Genomic DNA, 19,545 nt, shown 5'->3' with positions numbered 1-19,545 from the left:
GTACTTACACGAACTGATGTGTCTGCAAACTCGGCAGATGGGCGAAGAAACAGAAGAGTGGGTAGAAAAAGCTTGCTACAGATATAACTTTTCATTGACATTTGAAGTGTTTTAGTACGACGAATCAGCACTGAGCCGCACAGCCGTCACTGGGTGGCACTAATCTTTTGTGTTGGCTGGAGGACGTGAATATGCACCACCAGATAAAAACAGTACATCCTTTAAAGGTTTCCAGTCAAGAGTTACTGTTGCAACAGTGCACATGAAGCACATGAAATGATTACATTTACAAATCAGTAACCACGCGATTCTGAGGTACCATGTATCGACCCATGCTGAAACACCCATCTCAATAAGTGGTGTAGTCTCAACTGGCAGCAATCAGTCGATCGTACACACGTCAGATACTGTCCTGGGATACGTCAAGTCACGCCTACTCGACGTTTCACATAGTTATGCATGAATTCTTGTTCGACAAGTCGAACTAGTCACTCCTCGTCCCATCGTATCCCACATGTGCTCGACTGGAGACAAGTCTGCTGGCCAGGGAAGTCCCTGCACTTCTTGTAGAGCACGTTGGGTTTCACGGGAAGTGTGTGGACAAGCACTAACCTGTTGGAACAATACATCACCTTCCTGCTGCAAGAACGGCAGAAGAACGGGTCTAACAAGATTCTGCACATATGGGGCACTGATAGCGTCCCATAGAGAAACACCACGGAGGAACTAGCTTATCACATCCCTGACCATATGGCACGAATGATGAACCCAAAGGGACAGACAAACAGCGCTTACCAGGTCTACATCATACTCGCAAACATACAGGCAGAATCTGCTTTCTTCACTGGAGACCATGGCACGCTTTTCTATCTTCCAACGGAACTTCTAACGCCACCAGTCGGGCTGTGCACATAGATGCTGTGGTGTGAGTGGAAGGCGGGCTAGAGGTTTGAGTGCCCGCAGTGCCAGTGCTAATAGCTGGCTCACAACAGCTGTGATGACATGTCTGGGTTCACAAGCCCTTTTCTCTGTGCTGTGGTAGCCGTACGACCTGGCACTGCTGCACTTACACCACGACGTTCCTGGCGGGCGTCTATGTTGCATGGACGTCCAGAAACTCGTCTACAGATGTGAGAACGATCACGTGACCACTGACAATAGCATGCTTCAACAACAAACGCAGTACATCCAAATTGAGTGACAATTCTCGCCACTCGGAAGGCAACTCCCTCACTGGGCTCTAGGAAGCACCAATGCATCTATTGGCAGCTTTCTTTACATTTTTGCACCCGCTGAGTGTTCTGGCTGTGAGCATTCCCTAACAAAAGGTAGACACAGCTGACTCTCTAGTACCTATGCCACTACGCTATCTGTTGGCAGACGATGATGAATCCATTATCAGTACACCTACTACTACCCCCCCCCCCCCCCAAGTGCTATATGCCGTCATCGGAAAAAAATTTACGCTGCCTTTCCAAGTGTACTAATATATTTTTTTCTGGCATTGTGCTACGAACGGAATGGTCGATTATAACCAATTCGGGACAAGGGGAGCCTCGCAGCTAAGTTAAATCAGATTACATGCTAGAAATCCGCAAAGAATTCGTTTTGCGGATACTAAGGGAAGATTTGAACAACACAGTGTGTGAGCAATGTTTGTCACATATGTTCCAACAGAGGAGGAAATGAAGAGCTGTGTCTTGTCGTTATTTGCCTTTGACGAGAACTTTTAGCTGACATTACTACGATGGTTAATGTTCTCAGAGACTAGTGTACCATCAGGCGTACCCCAGAGAAATGTGTTAAGGCCGCAATTTTTCTCTGCCTGACCTTTGACATAGATTATTTGGTAGAAGATTTTAATATGTTCCCAGGGTAAATGGTTAATTTTTTCTTCTCCCATTGGTCACCCAGGCACGATTTCATGTTTCATCAGCTTAGATTTTGTGTTGTTACATTATATGTATTTTAATCATTAAATGCCTTGAGGCATACATCCTTTGGTCTTCTGTGTGAAAGTGTGAATGCAAATGAGGGAGGGTGTAGTGATGTGGCTGGAAATTACTTTTATTTTGTTGCATGATTAAAAAAAAGTGTTCGTCTCCAATTAGTCTAGTAAAGACGGTGATGACATCGCTACATACCAGAACCGACAACTCACTTCTTGTCTGAATACATAAACGATTTGAGTTATAATGTTTCAATGTTTCCCAATGCCGCTGGAGTGTGTCGTCGTTCAGTGACAATAAGAGAATATAGTAAGACTTGGAGAGATGGTCTGCTTGGCATGTTGAATGCCAGCTTCCTCTAAATATGGAAAAATGTAAGGTAATACAGATGAGTACGGAAAAAATCATGCAACGTTCGTATGAAGTATTAGTGGGGTGCTGTTTAACTAAATCAAATCGATAAAATATCAATGGGAGGTGTCTGATCCCTCACCTTACAGGTCGGACGTTACTCTCACTGACGTTCATCACTTTGCTCACATGAGGACAGTATTTTGGCATAGAAAACGAGCTGCAGATCAGCGTAGGGAAATGAAGAAACCACAAGCGGCTGCCTTCTGGGACGAAGGTACTGGAATGTCAGTAGGGCGCTATGACAAATGTCTAAGACGGAAGAACGACTATGTAGAGCAGTGTCTGGAAGGAAAAGTTGCAAATAAAACATCTTTCATTTTCACTTCGGTTTCCAGTCAATTGTTGTAACAAACCTAGCCCTCCTATTTACTGAGCTCTTTAGGAAAAGTATAGCTGATGTACACTCCAGGGAAAAAAATCGCAACTTCAAGAAGTTGTGAGAGACAAAAGGAAAGTAGGTAGGCCTTTATCTATATCTAAAAGATGATGTCTATTCAAATATCGCGCCGGTCGCATAAGAGTCGTGCTAGTAGCACCACTACCAGGATGCAAATCTGGTTTTCTCTAAATATACGCTGTAACGGTCGTAGGCCTTAGTTACGTTTGAGGCTGGGTGGGGTGAGTTGATGCTATTTTACAAAATGCATAACACTGTCCTGTTATTTATTCCGCTGCCGGTTTCGTTATTAAACCATCATCAGCGGCAGCTATATAACAAACAAAATTGGACAATCTGACAATGCCAAACGAAATAAGATAAAACAGGGAAAACCGTTAAATCAATCGAAATACAAAATTTATCGCAGATATACCACATGTCGTACATGCTTTGACATGTGTTACTGAGAACCGTAATTGCCAATAAAAATGAAAAATTGTGACAAGATTAAAGTTTAATTGCACATTGGCAGAAGGACAAAGATGACAGTCTTGACCAAATCCTATGAAGTTGGTATTAAACACTTCTGCGATAATTAGATTACAAAACAGAAGTGTTAACAGTTCTACACTTGCTTGGTAATACATAAAAACATTGATGAAATAAATATAAAGTAAAAGAATAACTGGACTGACGAATGTCAGAATATACAATTTTTTACAATCCAGTGAAAAATGTAAGCACGTAAATTACAAGCTACAGGGTTGTCCATGAAATTACAACCAGACAAACCAAATTTGACAAAAATATGCATTAAAGTGAACTGATATGAAGGAAATACAATTTTAAGAGTGAAGGAACATACAAAAGACATGCAGAATATGTAGATGAGAAAAATCTAAAATTTTATGCTTATGTCACAATCTGCCCATTTTTTTGTGATGATGTATGGTATACATCCAAACTATTAACATTAGTTATGAGACGATGTCATCCAAAGTTTGCACGCTCACAAAACGTATTTGAAATTCAATTTATCGTACGTATAAAAATTAATAAACAAATATGGTACAATACAAAGTCAAAGTAAAACATACGTGTTCAAAACACCTAAACAGTTGCACATTAGTTACGAGTATATGTCATCCAACGTCTCACAATCACAAAATGTTGTAACTTAAATTCCATAAAGAGATGCCAAATGTCAAAGTAAAACATGTATGCCAAAAAACCCTATAAGTTAAAAAACAGGAAAGTGGGTAATGACGAGGGTAGATGGGGGGAGACACAGTTGAAATAAAAAGGGAGGGCTTAATTGAAAATAGTTGTAGTTTAAGAAGATTCACTCAAATATTTGAAACTCTCAATGAAATTATTTCAGAAACTTTCAGTTTAAGTTCCACCTGCTCATTGAGAACTTTTTCTGGATGAATAATATTACTTTCAAAAATCTCTGTTTCTTGTAGAAGGTTTGTAATCATATCTTTTTCAGTTGTATGCAACTTTTCCATCTGATCAGTAATTCTATCCAGTGTATGACTGTGTCATATTAAATGCGAATTTAATGCAGAGATACTACTTGGACAGGAATGTTAATTAAATTTAATTCTTAATTTCCTTGCTGTTTGGCTAATACACACTTTGTCACATTGCATTATATTCAGTTCTCCAAAGAGATTTCTGGTCTACCTAACTTCTCTTTAGCTTTGAGTTTTTAAATATACCGAGAGGGAAGACTATCCTGTTCGGCGTATGGGTCTGAGGCATCGTCCTGCATCTGCAGCAGCAGTTGGCACCAAAGTGGCAAAATGAAGTGTTATAAATCGGTTAGTTTAAGGGCGGCTCCGAGCTACACGCCCAGTAGCGTGAGCCCAAATCACGATCATTTGCGACTTCGGTGACATCAAGCTGGAGCTCATTGGAAGGCAGGTTGGAGGAGTGTTGTATTTTCTGATGAAAACTGGTTCTGTCTCGACGCCAATGAAGGCCGTGTGTTGGTTAGAAGGCGGTCAGTTGGGGGTCTGCAATCAATCTGTCTGAGTGCTACACACACTGATGCTACACCTGGATTTAGTGTCTGAGAATCGATTTCTTATGACGGAAGGAGCACTCTCGTGGTTATCACAGGCATCATGATTGCAAAACTGGACGTCAGTCTGGTGGTTCGATCTGTTTTGCTGCCATTCATGAACAGAATTCCAGGCAGTGTTTTACAACAGGATAACGTTCGCCAACATATCGCTACTCTAATCTAACTTGCTCTACAGATTGCCGGCATGTTACCTTGGCCTGCTCGAGCACAACAACTGTCTTCAATCTAGTACATGTGAGACATCATCGGGTGACAGCTCCAGCACCATCTACAACCAGTATTAACCATCCTTTTAATGACGGACCACCTGCAACAGGCATCGGACTCCAACCCATTAACTGACATCGACCACATGTGAAATACTATGTATGCACGTCTGTATGCTTGCATTCCACATTCTGGCTGTTACAACGTTTATAAATGTACCAGTGTCTCATATATCTCATACATTACCCTCTTACATTGTAGTCTTAATCACTTTAAAATGTTACCTTGGCAAATGTGTTCCCGAAATTTCCCTACTATACATTAATTATTGTTTAGTGTTGCGACTTTTTCCTCAATGTATAATGGATGTGATTGTAAAACACTTGTATGATCCATTCTTGATTACTCCTGTCCCCCTCCCCCCCCCCCTCCCAAAGAGGATTAAAGAAATATATCGAAGCAGTTTAGAGGTGTTCTGCTCAATTTCTTAGTGGCAGGTTAGATCAACACGCGACTATTATGGAAATGACATGTGGTGCGTGTCCTCCATAGTTCAGTAGTCAGCCACTGTGACTGCTTTGCGGATGGTCTGGGTTCGATTCTCGGTATGTCCAGGGATTTTTCTGTGGTGGGAGGACTGAAGCAGGATCCACTCAGCCTCGTGATGCTAGCTGAGGAACTCATTGAATGGGAAGTCTTGGCTCCAATGTCGGGTAAGCTGACACGGAGAGAAGGCTGTACTGATCCCATGCCCCTGCATACCCGTTGGCAGAGGATTACATGGCTGCTAGTCTATACTAAATGGTCAGGTAGGGGCAGCTGACACAGCTTCAGCCTGTATGGAAGCTTCATCCTATGAAATTTGCGCCAATACGAAACTCTCTGAAATTTGCACCCAGTCTTCCAGGAAATTATCTATTCTGTAAGTTTTACCTACGCATCGAGAATCCTCGACCACCGGTAACGCTCCCTGTGAGTATCGGTCCACATGTACTTCAAACGTCCTTGTCCACCCCAGTGGGCAGCTTGAACAGTCACGTCTAGTAAGGCTCCAATTTTCTAATGAGTATCAATGTGAAGTATCAAAACGGAGTTAGCTTGGCTTAGGTAGAAATGTGGCGAGGATAACACTGAAGAGCAAATGGAAGTGATGAACAAAACACAAAAAAACAGACTACTCGACGTTTCAGAAGAACTGGAGATGTACGTTGCAAAAAGGAAGGAGACAGGCTGACTGTTGAAAGAAGAAAACTAGCTTGTCAGTAATACTTGTTTTAAAATTAATTATCGATTGCTTGGCTTATCCGCTGGCTGGTTAGCGCCGTGAGTTAATGTGCCGCTCTGCCCAAACCGCGATGACGCCGCCGTGCAAATGACCAGCGACATAAACATCCTGCTGCCGGGAAAAGAGCGCCACCTATGGTCGACATAACTACCTACCGTATATATGGTTGGTTCGTCTCAGTCACTGTGGGGTCAGCGTGGTAGTTTGCTACCCAAAAGGGCCAGAGTTCAATCCCCATCCCAAATGGAAATTTTTCTCTGCTCTTGGACTGAGAGTTACGTTTTCCTTATCTTCGTACCGTCATCAATGGCATGAAAATAGCGTAACAAGTCTAAGCATATACGAGGTGTGATCACAAGGTACGGGAATTCTCGTTGTTATTAAAGAATCTTTATTTATTCATTACCTTTGACCCCTTCGGAGAACTGCCACTTAGATAAAACACACTTGTACTAGCGCTTCTTCCAGTCTCGGAAACACTCCTGGAGCTCACTTTCCGTTGTAGTGTTAAGCTGCTTCAGTGATTCTGTTTTTACGTAATCAGTGATGGCAAAACGACGGCCTTACATGGTTCTTTATAGCCTCGCGAATAGAAAAAAGTCACAGGGTGACATGCGAATACTGTGAGGCAAAATAACAATTTTGTTTTTTGCCAAAAACCACGTACAAGCATTGAGCTGGAACTGGGAACAAGCATTAGCGTGATGCAATTTCCACGAGTGGTTTTGTCACAATCCTGGTCATTTTCTTCCGACTGCTTGAAGCAAAGAGCGCAAGACTTCTAGATAGTTTCCTTTACTGGCCATACGACAATAAGGCAGGAGCTCATGAGACACTATCCCACAGTAATCGAAGAAATCAGTGAGAGGAGCCTTCAGGTGTGATCGAACTTGAACTTTTCGGTCTTGATTTTACAGTCAGTTTGCATTGGGACGACTGGGCCATGGTTTCGGACGTCGTTCCCGTATACCCATTTTTCGTCACCCACTATAATCTTCTTTAGAAGTTCTGGTGGTTATCGACTTCAATTAGCAATTTCTGAGCCATGTCTTCTGACGTCGAGTTTGGTCGGAACTCAACAATTTCGGGACAAATTTTGCTCCTACATGTTTCACGCCCAAAACATCAAAAAATGAATTTTCATTAGTCAAAGGCTATGCCAACATCATCAGCAACCACTTTGATGATGATTTTGCGATTTTCCAGAACCATTTTCTTTACTTCTTCTACTTTGTTGTCGGTAACTCATATGCGAGGGCGTCCAGGACGGTCGTTGTCTACAACATATTCTTGATCCTCTTCGAAATGTTTATAAAACTCGTAAACTCTTGTTTTACTCGCAGTAGATTCACCAAAAGGCACAGTCAACGTTTCGAATGCGGTGGTGCACTTTACTCCATTTTTAAAGGATCCACCTTTTTCGAAATAAAAAATTCGCCGAGTTGTCAAAACACGTATAATCATTGACTGTCAACAACAAACTAAATACTCAAAATAGCCTAAAATGAAAACACACGTCAGGAACATGTGCTACAGCAAGATGAAAAAATTTTGAAAATCAGATGTATAAAACCCGTTAACTTAAAATAAATCCCGTTACTTTTTGATCACATCTCGAATAACTTCGTACTATAGCTTCTTACTTGGCCCTAATGAATGTTACGAAATGTTGGCTCACTCTATGGTATCTTCCAGTGTTGAGATGGCTGTGTGGGCACTTCCCGAAAGCCAGTTGAAAAAAATACGCACTGATTTTAGTTGATTTAACGTTTAAACCTTTTCTTTCATTTATGAACTGTTCTGTGTCCTAATATGAAAAACCATACTAAGCAGTGCCACCTTAATTATTTTTATTTTCTTTTTCATTCCTTAACTTATTGTATGATGCATACTCCGTCCTGTTAAACCGTATCTTGCTTAACATACAAGTTTTAATGTTCATATATCTTCCACTTACCAGTGTATTGACTTTGATACACAGTTAAATTTACAAGGAAAACAGTTTTCATATTCTGACGTGACATATAGATAACACGCGTATTTGGTGCTTGGAGTGGGCGGTAAAGCTATGTGCAGTTTATGCTACCTATACAGGAAGGGTGTCAATAAATACGACGTACTGCAGGGACGCATTCCTGTCTGAAATTGGAGGAAAAAAAGGTACTATGAACATGTGTCAATTTCCAGACATAGACAATGTGCGTGCAACGACAACAAATCGTCCCGAAACATAGTACAGAGTTGCATCACATCCATGTCACAACAGTTGATCCAAGTGCCCTCCATGGTAAGCAATGTATGCGTTTTCGATGTCGCACCATGGATTGCCGCGCGTTCCGGCCTCTCTCTTAACAGTGTCACAAGCGTCGTGAACAAGCTGTTGGAGGGTCTACATATCAGTTCAAATGGTTCAAATGGCTCTGAGATCTATGGGACTCAACATCTGAGGTCATCAGTGCCCTAGAACTTAGAACTACTTAAACCTAACTAACGTAAGGACACCTCACACACCCATACCCGAGGCAGGATTCGAACCTGCGACCGTAGCAGTCTCGCGGTTACGGACTGAAGCGCCTAGAACCGCTCGGCCACCACGGCCGGCACATATCAGTAACTGGTTCATCATGCACAACGCTTTTCAGATGCCGACAGAGGTAAAAACCTAGTGCCTTTAAGTCCGGTGATCTATCAGGTCGTGATGCAGGGCCTTCGCGTCCTATCCAACTATCAGCGAATATGTTGTTGAGGTGTTGGCGAACTGTAAAGCGGTAGTCGGGTGGCGCTCCTTCATGCAGAAACCACATGACCTTTTGCACTGTCAAAGGCACATCCTCAAGAATCTCAGGCAGGGTATTCCGCAGCAAGTCTAGGTGCGTTGCTCCGTTTAGGCGTTGTGGTATAAGAACCCGTACCCACACATCGTTGTTGAACCGATGCTAACGAGACGCATCAACCATTCTTTGAGGTTTGTCTGTATCCTACCGATGACAATTATGCAGCCGACGGTGTTGGCCGAGTGGTTCTAGGCGCTTCAGTCTGGAACCGCGCGACCGCCACGGGCATGGATGTGTGTGATGTCCTCAGGTTGGTTAGCTTTAAGTAGTTCTAAGTTCTAGGGGACTGATGACATCCGATGTTAATGCTCAGAGCCATTTGAACCATTTTTGAACAATTATGCAGACTGATGATGCCAGTTATTGTGAAGACTGCTTCGTCGGTGAAGAGGATTGATGACAGAAATCCCGAAATTGTTTTGGTCTGGTCCAAAAAGGATAGACAGAATCATTCCCGTAGAGAGAAATCTGCTGATGAAAATTCTTGTACTCGTGGCAAGTGATACGGATAGTAGTAGTTGTCATGCCGGATGCACATAGTGTTACTATGGTTACCACTTGCCTGGAGTTTGTACTATGGTTCGTATCAATATTCTGTCGAACATAACCCTCCAGATCTGGTGTACGCACAGTCCGCCGCCTCTCTGCACTTTCGTCTGTCTGAAAGTACCCGTCACCACACAAACGCAGAAAAATGGCTTGAAAAGTTGCGTGGTTTGGTTGGCGTCTGTGATGATACTTGTTTTGGTACAGCGGTGCTGCCTCTCGACCGTTTCCATCCGTTTGGCTGTACACAAACACCATCGCGGCTTGTCCCCGACATGAATACCGGACCATTGTGCTGTTTACAGTTTGCTGCGTCATTACGCAGCCTGCAACACATAAGGAAAACACGGCACGTAGTCAGAGGAACTTTCATTCGTTAGCGCCATGTACCGTGGCTACGACGCATTTACGACAGATGATCATATGATGTTTTCTCCTCCATTTCCATTTAGGAAGCCATCCCCGTCATTTCTCGGTTTTATTAATGTTCACCCTGTACATGTGCATCCTCGTGGCTTTTTAGTTAGTATGGAACATGGCAACATATCAAATGTACATGAGACACCTCAACCGTTCCCCGTGGATTATCTGTATCCTTACGATGACAATGATGCAGACTGATGAACCAGTTCTTGTAACCGTATTTTACTTTATGTTTATTAAGTAAGAGAGTTATAATTTTAAATTTCATTTTTGTAATTTGGTTTCTATATTTTCCATTGCAATATCTGAAGATCCGCTCATAAGTAAATAAATATTTTGTGACAGACAAGAAACAAAATAAATTGTGTTCACTTCAGATGGTAAAACTTTTGGCATTTCAGTTCTCGTCCGATCATCTCAATTACTTTTCACTAGTAGTTATTATGAAGTAAAACATCACATCGGGGCCTCAGCTCATCTGCCTGCTCAAAAATTTGTGAAGTTCGGACAGGGGTTGACTTCCCATTATCAGTTCTGGACACAAATTTCAGTTGGAGCAAAAATCACTGTGTTCAGTTTACAATACGCTTTACGGAAACGGTCAGTGAACTGAAATGGGAATACCTGGAAGATAGATGTTCTTTCCCGTAAATACTTATGAGGAAGCTTAGACAATTGGTATATGCGATTCATTACAGAACTAGTGTACTGCCACAAATGTACACCTCTTGTAATGAGCACGAAGACAAATGAAATTAGGCCTTGTACGGTTACATAATCAGTTTTCCCTCATTTGCGAGCGGAATAGAGAAGGCAATGACTAGCAGTGGTGCACAGTGTGTTTAACAATTTGGTGGCTTGCAGAGTATGTGTACGTGGGTATACTGGAGACAAAAGTTAGAGTTTTGCCGACAATCGTCAAACAAGACGTTAGAGTTCCACATAGGGCGAAGGGCATTCCAAGTCTGTAAAAAGGCCCTTCAAAATCCTGAAAGGTGAAAACGATACTGACTGTGTTTATCTTCCAAAAATGGAAAATTCTCTTGAAGAATTCAAGATTTGACTCTGCTAAGGATATCCAGAAGACAGTAATCGTCAAATACTGGGGATTTCCTAACTGAACCATCTATCAGCCAGTAAATAGAGGTAGAATATTGCGTACATAGAAACTGATCTTATTTTGAGTAATTAAAAAATCGAAAAATCGAAATAAATATACTTTTGATTTTGATCCTGGGGACTGCACATCGTGCTTATTACGATGTACCATTACCGCAGCCTAGATTATGTCTTAGACTCCAGGTTTTCATATCACAAATACCAATTTTCACACTATTTCAGATTCACAATGAGGGTGCCTATGCTGGACTACTGTTGCTGCGGCTGCACTCTGCAGACGGGAAGCGTTCTCATCGGCACCTTTGAACTCGTAAGTCCATAAGACTTAACATCCAACTAAAGTTCTCTAGTTATTAAAATAACGTATAACCATAGATGCCTGAAAATATATTGTTTCCCCATACAAATATTGCTCGAAGCATGCAGGATAAACGAGAAAATATCGTGAAATGCTCTCATTGTGATTCATGTAGGTACATTACCAATTTATTTTGACAGAACCTAAAGTGGTATGTATAAAATAGCTAATGAGGTCATAAAGCGTACAGACTACACAAAATTTCAAATGTTACACGTTTTGGATTTACGTCAACGTAGCAGGTTCTTTGCTACGATTTTGTTGCATTAAAATAATCTAGGCAACCTAATGGAAAGAACTTAACAGCAACCCAAGGATCCGCAAGAAGGGCCATTCTTGATGCCTACAATACATTTCACGGTCTCTTCTCAGTGGGATATTTATCAATATGGAGTTTAAACTGAAAACAGAATTCTAGGGACCATTTTGTAGGCAAGCATGAGTTTATTGAGTGGACCAGTGAGTATGAGTTACGACTTTACCTATGCTTTACGGATTTCTAGAAAGTTTTGAGTTCAATGTCAGTGAACTACGAATAACTACGCTTTAGTGACAAGCCAATGATTCCGTATATATTTTCATGTACTGACTAGTCTATCAGTGAACATCAACTCGATAGAAGTGCGAGACACAAAGTTCTCTAAAAGGAATGTGTAACTTTTATTTCAGTTTCTTCTCTCGTTAATTACATGAGTTATTTGTTTAATGTTCGGTTTGAATGTTGTTAAGTTTGAGGTTAGTACTACTGATGCCAGATAGCCAACACGAACTACAGGAATCCCAACACATTTCCCTGAGGCACCATAGGCGTCTACGAAAGGGACAATAGTGGTCAGTTGCCCGCTCATGGAATCTGGTGGTCTATTTTCTCTCATAGTTGAATCGAATTTCTAACAAAGAAAATCCCATTTTACAATTTAGGTAAAACGAAAAAGAAAGAAATACTGCAAGGTCGAAAATACGTCCCCTCCATGAATGGAATCTTCTAAAAACTCTACGACGTGCAATGCAGCGCCCTATACAGGAACACAGCCATGCATTTTACACATCTGATGACATGAGTGCACAATAACATGACAGAGTGGAGAGACTAGAACAGACCAATCACAGAATGGCTTTGGAAGGTTTCCCACGTTAGTCCAGTCATATACTGGCCCTGCGTTACACTTTCCCCAATTAACCAAAAAAATGTAGCGTAAGAAACACATTCTTTCACCTTTAATTATACCATTTCACATTAAAAAATTACAGAAATCACAAAAACAATGTAATGGATACATTAATATGATCTGCTGTGAAGTTGTGTACACAAAAATGGTGTCATCGGAGTTAAATAAACGTTTTTCAGAGTTTTTTTCATATTTCTCAAGTTCGAGGAGCATTAGCGTAAATTTTTGTTGGATATTTTTGTTGAAGTTCACAGGATTTTCTCAATTGTTTTGTCTTTTTTAAATTTCAGCCTTTTAACTGCCAGCGTCACTCTAAAGTTACTGGTACATGAACTAACTTTTTGTGAATATTTTCTAGCTATAATTTGTAACTCGTTAGATATCCTGAATTTAATCATATGTGAATATAATTTCAGACTGTTTAATCAAAGAGGTGGCATCTATATCCATACTGTTAATTTAAAAACATGTACCTTCATACGCTTTTGAAATATGCATACTGCTTGGGTAGCAAAGTAATTGACCTCAAAAGTGTTAAGTGAGTAACTTTCAGTTCTTATAAATAAAATCATTAATTTTTCAGACTGAGCAAATCAAATATATAAAGAAAAGCTACTTTATGTTAATCTCACTAATTGACTAAATTATTGCTGATTCCCATGCCTTGACGTCAAACACCCACAGGGGTTTTGATTGGCCAGCCTAGGTAGCATTCAGATAACGTTACAAGGAAAATAGCCCCAGGCGTAGGCTTCCGCAGCAGGGCACAAGAGGGGGCAATCGCCCTCTGCTGGAACCTGGTGGCATGTACTTTATATTTACTACAGAATTATTATGCAATTTTAGTACTGGTTGTCTGATATCTCATTAAACAACAGATTTAGCATTACCTCGATGGTAGAGAATGTGTGTTTAATATTATTCCTGTTGCTTCATTTTGAGAAGTATTAATTTAGCATTTTTTGTGATTTTTCCTTAGTAATCTTTTCTCAGTGTTCTAATTTTTTCTATTTCAGGTTTTTAGTTTTTGATGACAACATAACATGGTTAGTGTATGAATAAAATATTTATTGTGAATAATTCCTTGAATACTTTAGAGTGAAAAACCACAAAAATCACATAATTTCAAATAGTTAAGTCGAAATGGTGGTTTTCGTATTCGTATCAATAACACGGAGAAATATATACTTAGATTATTATATACTGTGCTATCGAAGTATTCTACTCAAAACACAGTAAAAGAAGCTACATCAATCGCTTAAGATAAAATGTAATATAATTCCTGTCAAATTTAGTTCTTGTAGCATACTAAGTATTCTGTCTAACTGTATTACAAATGTAAAAGTTAGTAACATTAGAATATGGCCTCCTCTTGGAAAAATTACAGCAGACGGCCACGTGGGACACACCGGACTCTCCATCCAAAATAGCATTCTGCGTCCAGTCTAGCAAGATATCCTTAATCCAAACGAATTTTGTTCACACCCCACACGGTAGCAATTTTATTGATAAACGGTACTGTGGTACAGAGTCAAATGCAAATGCATGCTTATTCCTAGGCTCTACTTTGTACAATAGATGCATGCCAAAGATATTGCATATTAGTTCTACGAATCTCCCTTGCTACTCTCCTCGTAAACGGGTGTCACCTGTTCCTTCTCCTAATCACTGAGCACAGTTTTTTGTTCAAGGGATCGTCGCTACATTGTGGTCAAGACTTAAACAGTTACAAATCTTGTAAAATTGTTCATGGAAATATCTCAGACACCACAACCCGGATGAAAAAACGGTTACACTAAAAGTTGTTCGTCTCGATCCTGTGACACTAAACTTGACCCAACTGCCGCACCTGAAGGGGGTGGGAGAGGTCTACTTAGAAATCTTCAATAGGGACCCCCAAATCTTATTGCGGATTAGAATTCTCCGGAAAAAATATATTCAAGTGTTTATGGAACAATTTTGTCGTTGCTTGATGGATGGCGCTTTACCTGACACTAATCAAAATGCGTAACAAACCATTGAAAAGTGCTAGGTAAATATTCGATACGTTAAGCATTGTCTGAGATACATTTTGTACCATTCAAATAACCGTCTGAGACGAACGAACGGCGAACATGGATGGCTGTCCGTGATCAGACTCTCGCAGTAGATGGAACACGCTGAGGTGCAACGATGTAGTTCCATTGTGTCTAGCACAATTGTGACCCTACCGCGAACGACGGTCAAGGAACCGGCGGGCACAGTTCACTTTTCGTTAAATATTCGGACCGCAAAACTCTTTTATTACGTGAGCAGCCAGGATGACGATAACAGAGACAGTAGATATCACTGCTTCGTATTTTGCTTCTAGTAGGCTTGTAGGAGAAGCTCGTCGATGGTATGCGAACGTGTTCCCTGAGAGGAATATTCGTTTTGCGACGACATTTCGCAGTCTTATCCAACTGTTTATTGCCAGGTGGAAACGCTCAAAACACACGAACTATCCGATCGCGGATTCCGACGAACGGATGTGCAGCAATGGATGTGTTAGCTGTAACTGCTGCATATCCTCACATTATTTCGCGGTAAATCGCATGTGGTACGGGAATTTCTCGACGAAGCGTTCTGCGCATACTGTATGAACACAAGCACAACCCATATCACCTGTCGTTGCGTCAAGCCCTACGTGGGGGCGACTTTCACTGCCACTTGAAATTTTGCAATTGGATGCAACAACAATTATCAGCCAATGATGATTTTTCATTCACAGATACTTTCCTCTGACGAATCGTCGTCAGGTAAATGCTTTGCTGGGCAGGGGAGAATCTCCACTGGTTAAGGCAAGTCAAATTTCAATGACCGTGTAGTATCAGTGTTTCATGCGGTGTGTTACGTAATATACTATAATACAATTGGCCCACACTTTATAGACGGTATTGTGAAATGTCGAACACATGACGACTTTTTAGTCAATGTGGAGCTGGTATCGATACAGATATCATTGGTGATCTTGCAGCTCTCGAAGAATGGAGTTGTCAACAGTGAGAGGTCTAGATTTCATTATAACTTTTAGTCAATATTTTGCCAATACTACAGAAAGATATCCTACTTCAAATGAGAATGGATACATGGTTTCAACGCTATGGCTGTCCAGCGCACTAGTCATAGATATCTCGTGAAGCTCTGAATAGACACCATCCTGATCAATGCACTGGACAAGGAGGTCCTCGTTAGTGGCCTATGTGTTCACCCGATTTAATGCCTCCAGATTTTTTCCTGTCGGAACACTAAAAGAGAAATGTTACATTGTCGTAACGACATCCCTTGCAAATACGCGGCAGCAAATTATCTCTGAATGTGCAAACATTAGTGAAGAGACCCTTAGAGATGTAGGATTGTCTTTCAGAGATACGATTGCAAAATATGTAATAGCAAACAGGCACCATTTCCAACATTTGCTTCAGTAAAACATGACTATTTGTGAAAGGCAAGGGGATGCACCTAAGACAAGACCTCAAAGATGAGAGGCAAGGGGACTCTCCTAAAATGAGCAGCCAGTGGTGAGAGGCAAGGGGACTGACCTAAAGCTAGCACCCAATGGTGAGAGGCTAGAGGACTTTCCTAAAACTAGCGCCACAATGGTTACTGGCATAGGGACTCACCTAAAACAAGCACCTCAGTAGTGAGAGGCGTGGGGACCCACCTGAAACAAGATCGTCGTTGGAGAGAGGCAAGGGGACTCACCTAAAACAGACACCCCAGTGGTGAGAGTCATGGACACTCACATTAAAAAACCATCCCGAAGCGAACGAAACACTACAATATCCACGTCGTTGTTCCTGGGTAACGGTAAATGTAGTTATTACTGGATTGATTAACAAACCAATGATGTGTTCCAATCGCTTTCCACTTCGGCGCCATCTATGTATGTAATTACACCAATAATGTGGACACCGTAATGAGTTATGGTCTGGAGAATCACGTTGGTTTCCTATAAAACACCGGTGTCGCATTACAGAATGTAAGAATACCGCCCTTCTACAGTCCTGGATTGCTAGTGTGTTGGGTAATATTCTGAAACACTATGATATTTCAAAGGATTGTAACCCTTTTCGAAATGGTCGATTACAGCGCCATCTATTACGCAACAATAATTTTCTCCCTACGAAGTTATGTATTTTTTCAAGAGAATCCATATCCCCAACAGAAATTGGTAGTTCCTACTGAATATTTCGAAGCTCACCTCTCTCCCACCCCATAAGAGTGCATCAGGATGGTCGAATGTAGTGTCATTATATGTCCCCCTTCGAGATGAACAGCTGCTATTAAAATGCTTTTTGTTATCCGATGTGTAATTTCCACATGTTTCCCTAAATAATTTTAACTGCCATGTCCTGTATATGTGTCAGTCACTTTGAAGTGGTGCGAGAATTAAACTGTGACAGTGCAGTATTTTTTTTTTTTTTTGTTTCTTTTTTGCAAAGAATAAATTGAAAAGTGAGTTCAGCGTTTCTACTTTTGATTTTCTACCCCCAGTTTCAATTCCTGTGCTATTCATGTGTCTCGTTACTAATTTGGTGCCACCTGAAGCCTTTACATATGACCATAAAACCTCGGGGTTTAATGATCTTTCGATCAAATTAGGGTTCAGCAGTGATTAAAGACTACAGGCACAGCACTCTTGCTTGGCAAATTCGGTTCATTCATCACCTAACTATGGTTTGCTGTAAACCCATTATGCAATTTTCACTCTTTCTGTAGAAGTTTCTTTACATTGGTTGTGTACTACGGTTGGTCCTAACCATCATGAACTGTTCTACTCGGTGCATATCTATCCATCATATGTTGTTGTTGTTGTGGTCGTCAGTCCTGAGACTGGTTTGATGCAGCTTTCCATGCTCCTCTATCCTGTGCAAGCCTCTTCATCTCCAACTACCTACTGCATCCTACATCCTTCTCAATCTGCTTAGTGTATTCATCTCTTGGTCTACCTCTACGATTTTTACCCTTCACGCTGCCCTCCACTACTAAACTGGTGATCCCTTGATGCCTCAGAACATGTCCTAGCAACCGATCCCTTCTTCTACACAAGTTGTGCCACAAACTTCTCTTCACCCCAATTCTATTCAATACCTCCTCATTAGTTATGTGATCTGCCCATCTAATCTTCAGCATTCTTCTGTAGCACCACATTTCGAAAGCTTCTATTCTCTTCTTGTCCAAACTATTTATCGTCCATGTTTCACTCCCGTACATGGCTACACTCCATACAAATACTTTCAGAAATGACTTCCTGACACTTAAATCTATACTCGATGTTAATAAATTTCTCTTCTTCAGAAACGCTTTCCTTGCCATTGCCAGTCTACATTTTATATCCTCTCTGCTCCCCAAATAGCAAAACTCCTCTCATTTCCTAATCAAATTCCCTCAGCATCACCCGACTTAATTCGACTACATTCCATTATCCTCGTTTTGCTTTTGTTCATGTTCATCTTATATCCTCCTTTCAAGACACTATCCATTCCGTTCAACTACTCTCCCAAGTCCTTTGCTGTCTCTGACAGAATTACAGTGTCACAGTGAACCTCAAAGTTTTTATTTCTTCTCCATGAATTTTAATACCTACTCCGAATTTTTCTTTTGTTTCCTTCACTGCTTGCTCAATATACAGATTGAATAACATCGGGGAGAGGCTACAACCCTGTCTCACTCCCTCCCCAACTACTGATTCCCTTTCATGCCCCTCAACTCTTATAACTGCCATTTGGTTTCTGTAGAACTTGTAAATGGCCTTTCGCTCCCTGTATTTTACCTCTGCCACCTTCAGAATTTGAAAGAGTGTATTTCAGTCAACATTGGCAAAAGCTTTCTCTAAGTCTAGAAATGCTAGAAATGTAGGTTTGCCTTTCCTTAATCTAGCTTCTAAGATAAGTCGTAAGGTCAGTATTGCCTCACGTGTTCCAATATTTCTACGGAATCCAAAGTGATCTTCCCCGAGGTCGGCTTCTACTAGTTTTTCCATTCGTCTGTAAAGAATTCGCGTTAGTGTTTTGCAGCTGTGGTTTATTAAACTGATAGTTGTAATTTTCACATCTGTCAACACCTGCTTTCTTTGGGATTGGAATTATTATATTCTTCTTTCGCCTATCTCATACATCTTGCTCACCACATGGTAGGATTTTGTCAATCCATCATATGGCCAACCAATTTTTTTCAACTTGAACCTCATTTGCTCTAGATGCCAGGTGGGAAGAGTTTTAAGTTCCACTCTGAGACATGGCACGACTGCCTCTTCAGCTATTTTAATGAAACAAAAAAAATCTTCCCATTCGTTTGCCTGGCTTTTACACTTCTTCATACAACTGCCTCATGCTCATATTTTCGGAGAGGTCACGTCTATTTACTGGCATTAGGTCCAACATACTTACGTACTGTGTGTGCTTCTGAATCTGTTCCTAGTAGTTTTCTGACAAGGCACTTAGTAATATTTCGCAGGTTGTCTTTGTCAGCCCCTTCACTTAACAAAAGTTTAATTATTTCAGTTGAGTATTCGACTATGCTTAAGGAACAGACGTACTAGCGTACTCAGTTTTCCTTTAAACTTTTCGGTAACATTTGCAGCAGAATCAGGTGATCGATAGAAAGATCCAATTGTAAGTTTGTGCCCGCCGTGCCCAAACAATCTCACACGTAGCTTCTGTTTCGGTGGGTATAAATTTCCTGTATACTGCAACAATTACATCAACAAACTCAAATGCCTTTACTTGCGAAGTGAATAGCGCATTCAC

The 19,545-nt window shown here is 41.0% G+C and overlaps 1 protein-coding gene across 1 annotated transcript in view; it reads left to right on the top strand.

Annotated features, from left to right (window-relative positions):
* Positions 1 to 19,545, top strand: part of LOC126469822 (uncharacterized) — a 114,214-nt gene that overhangs the window by 32,263 nt on the left and 62,406 nt on the right. The window contains exon 2 of the mRNA XM_050097112.1: positions 11,471 to 11,558. Coding sequence (XP_049953069.1) covers positions 11,478 to 11,558 — 81 coding nt within the window. The 5' untranslated portion in view covers positions 11,471 to 11,477. The remainder of the gene's footprint in view (positions 1 to 11,470; positions 11,559 to 19,545) is intronic.

Source organism: Schistocerca serialis, chromosome 1, assembly GCF_023864345.2.
Source record: "Schistocerca serialis cubense isolate TAMUIC-IGC-003099 chromosome 1, iqSchSeri2.2, whole genome shotgun sequence".
NCBI classification, from domain to species: Eukaryota; Metazoa; Arthropoda; class Insecta; order Orthoptera; family Acrididae; genus Schistocerca; species Schistocerca serialis.
The sequence above is the reverse complement of the archived record's forward strand: the minus strand, read 5'-3'. Positions and strand labels throughout refer to the sequence as shown.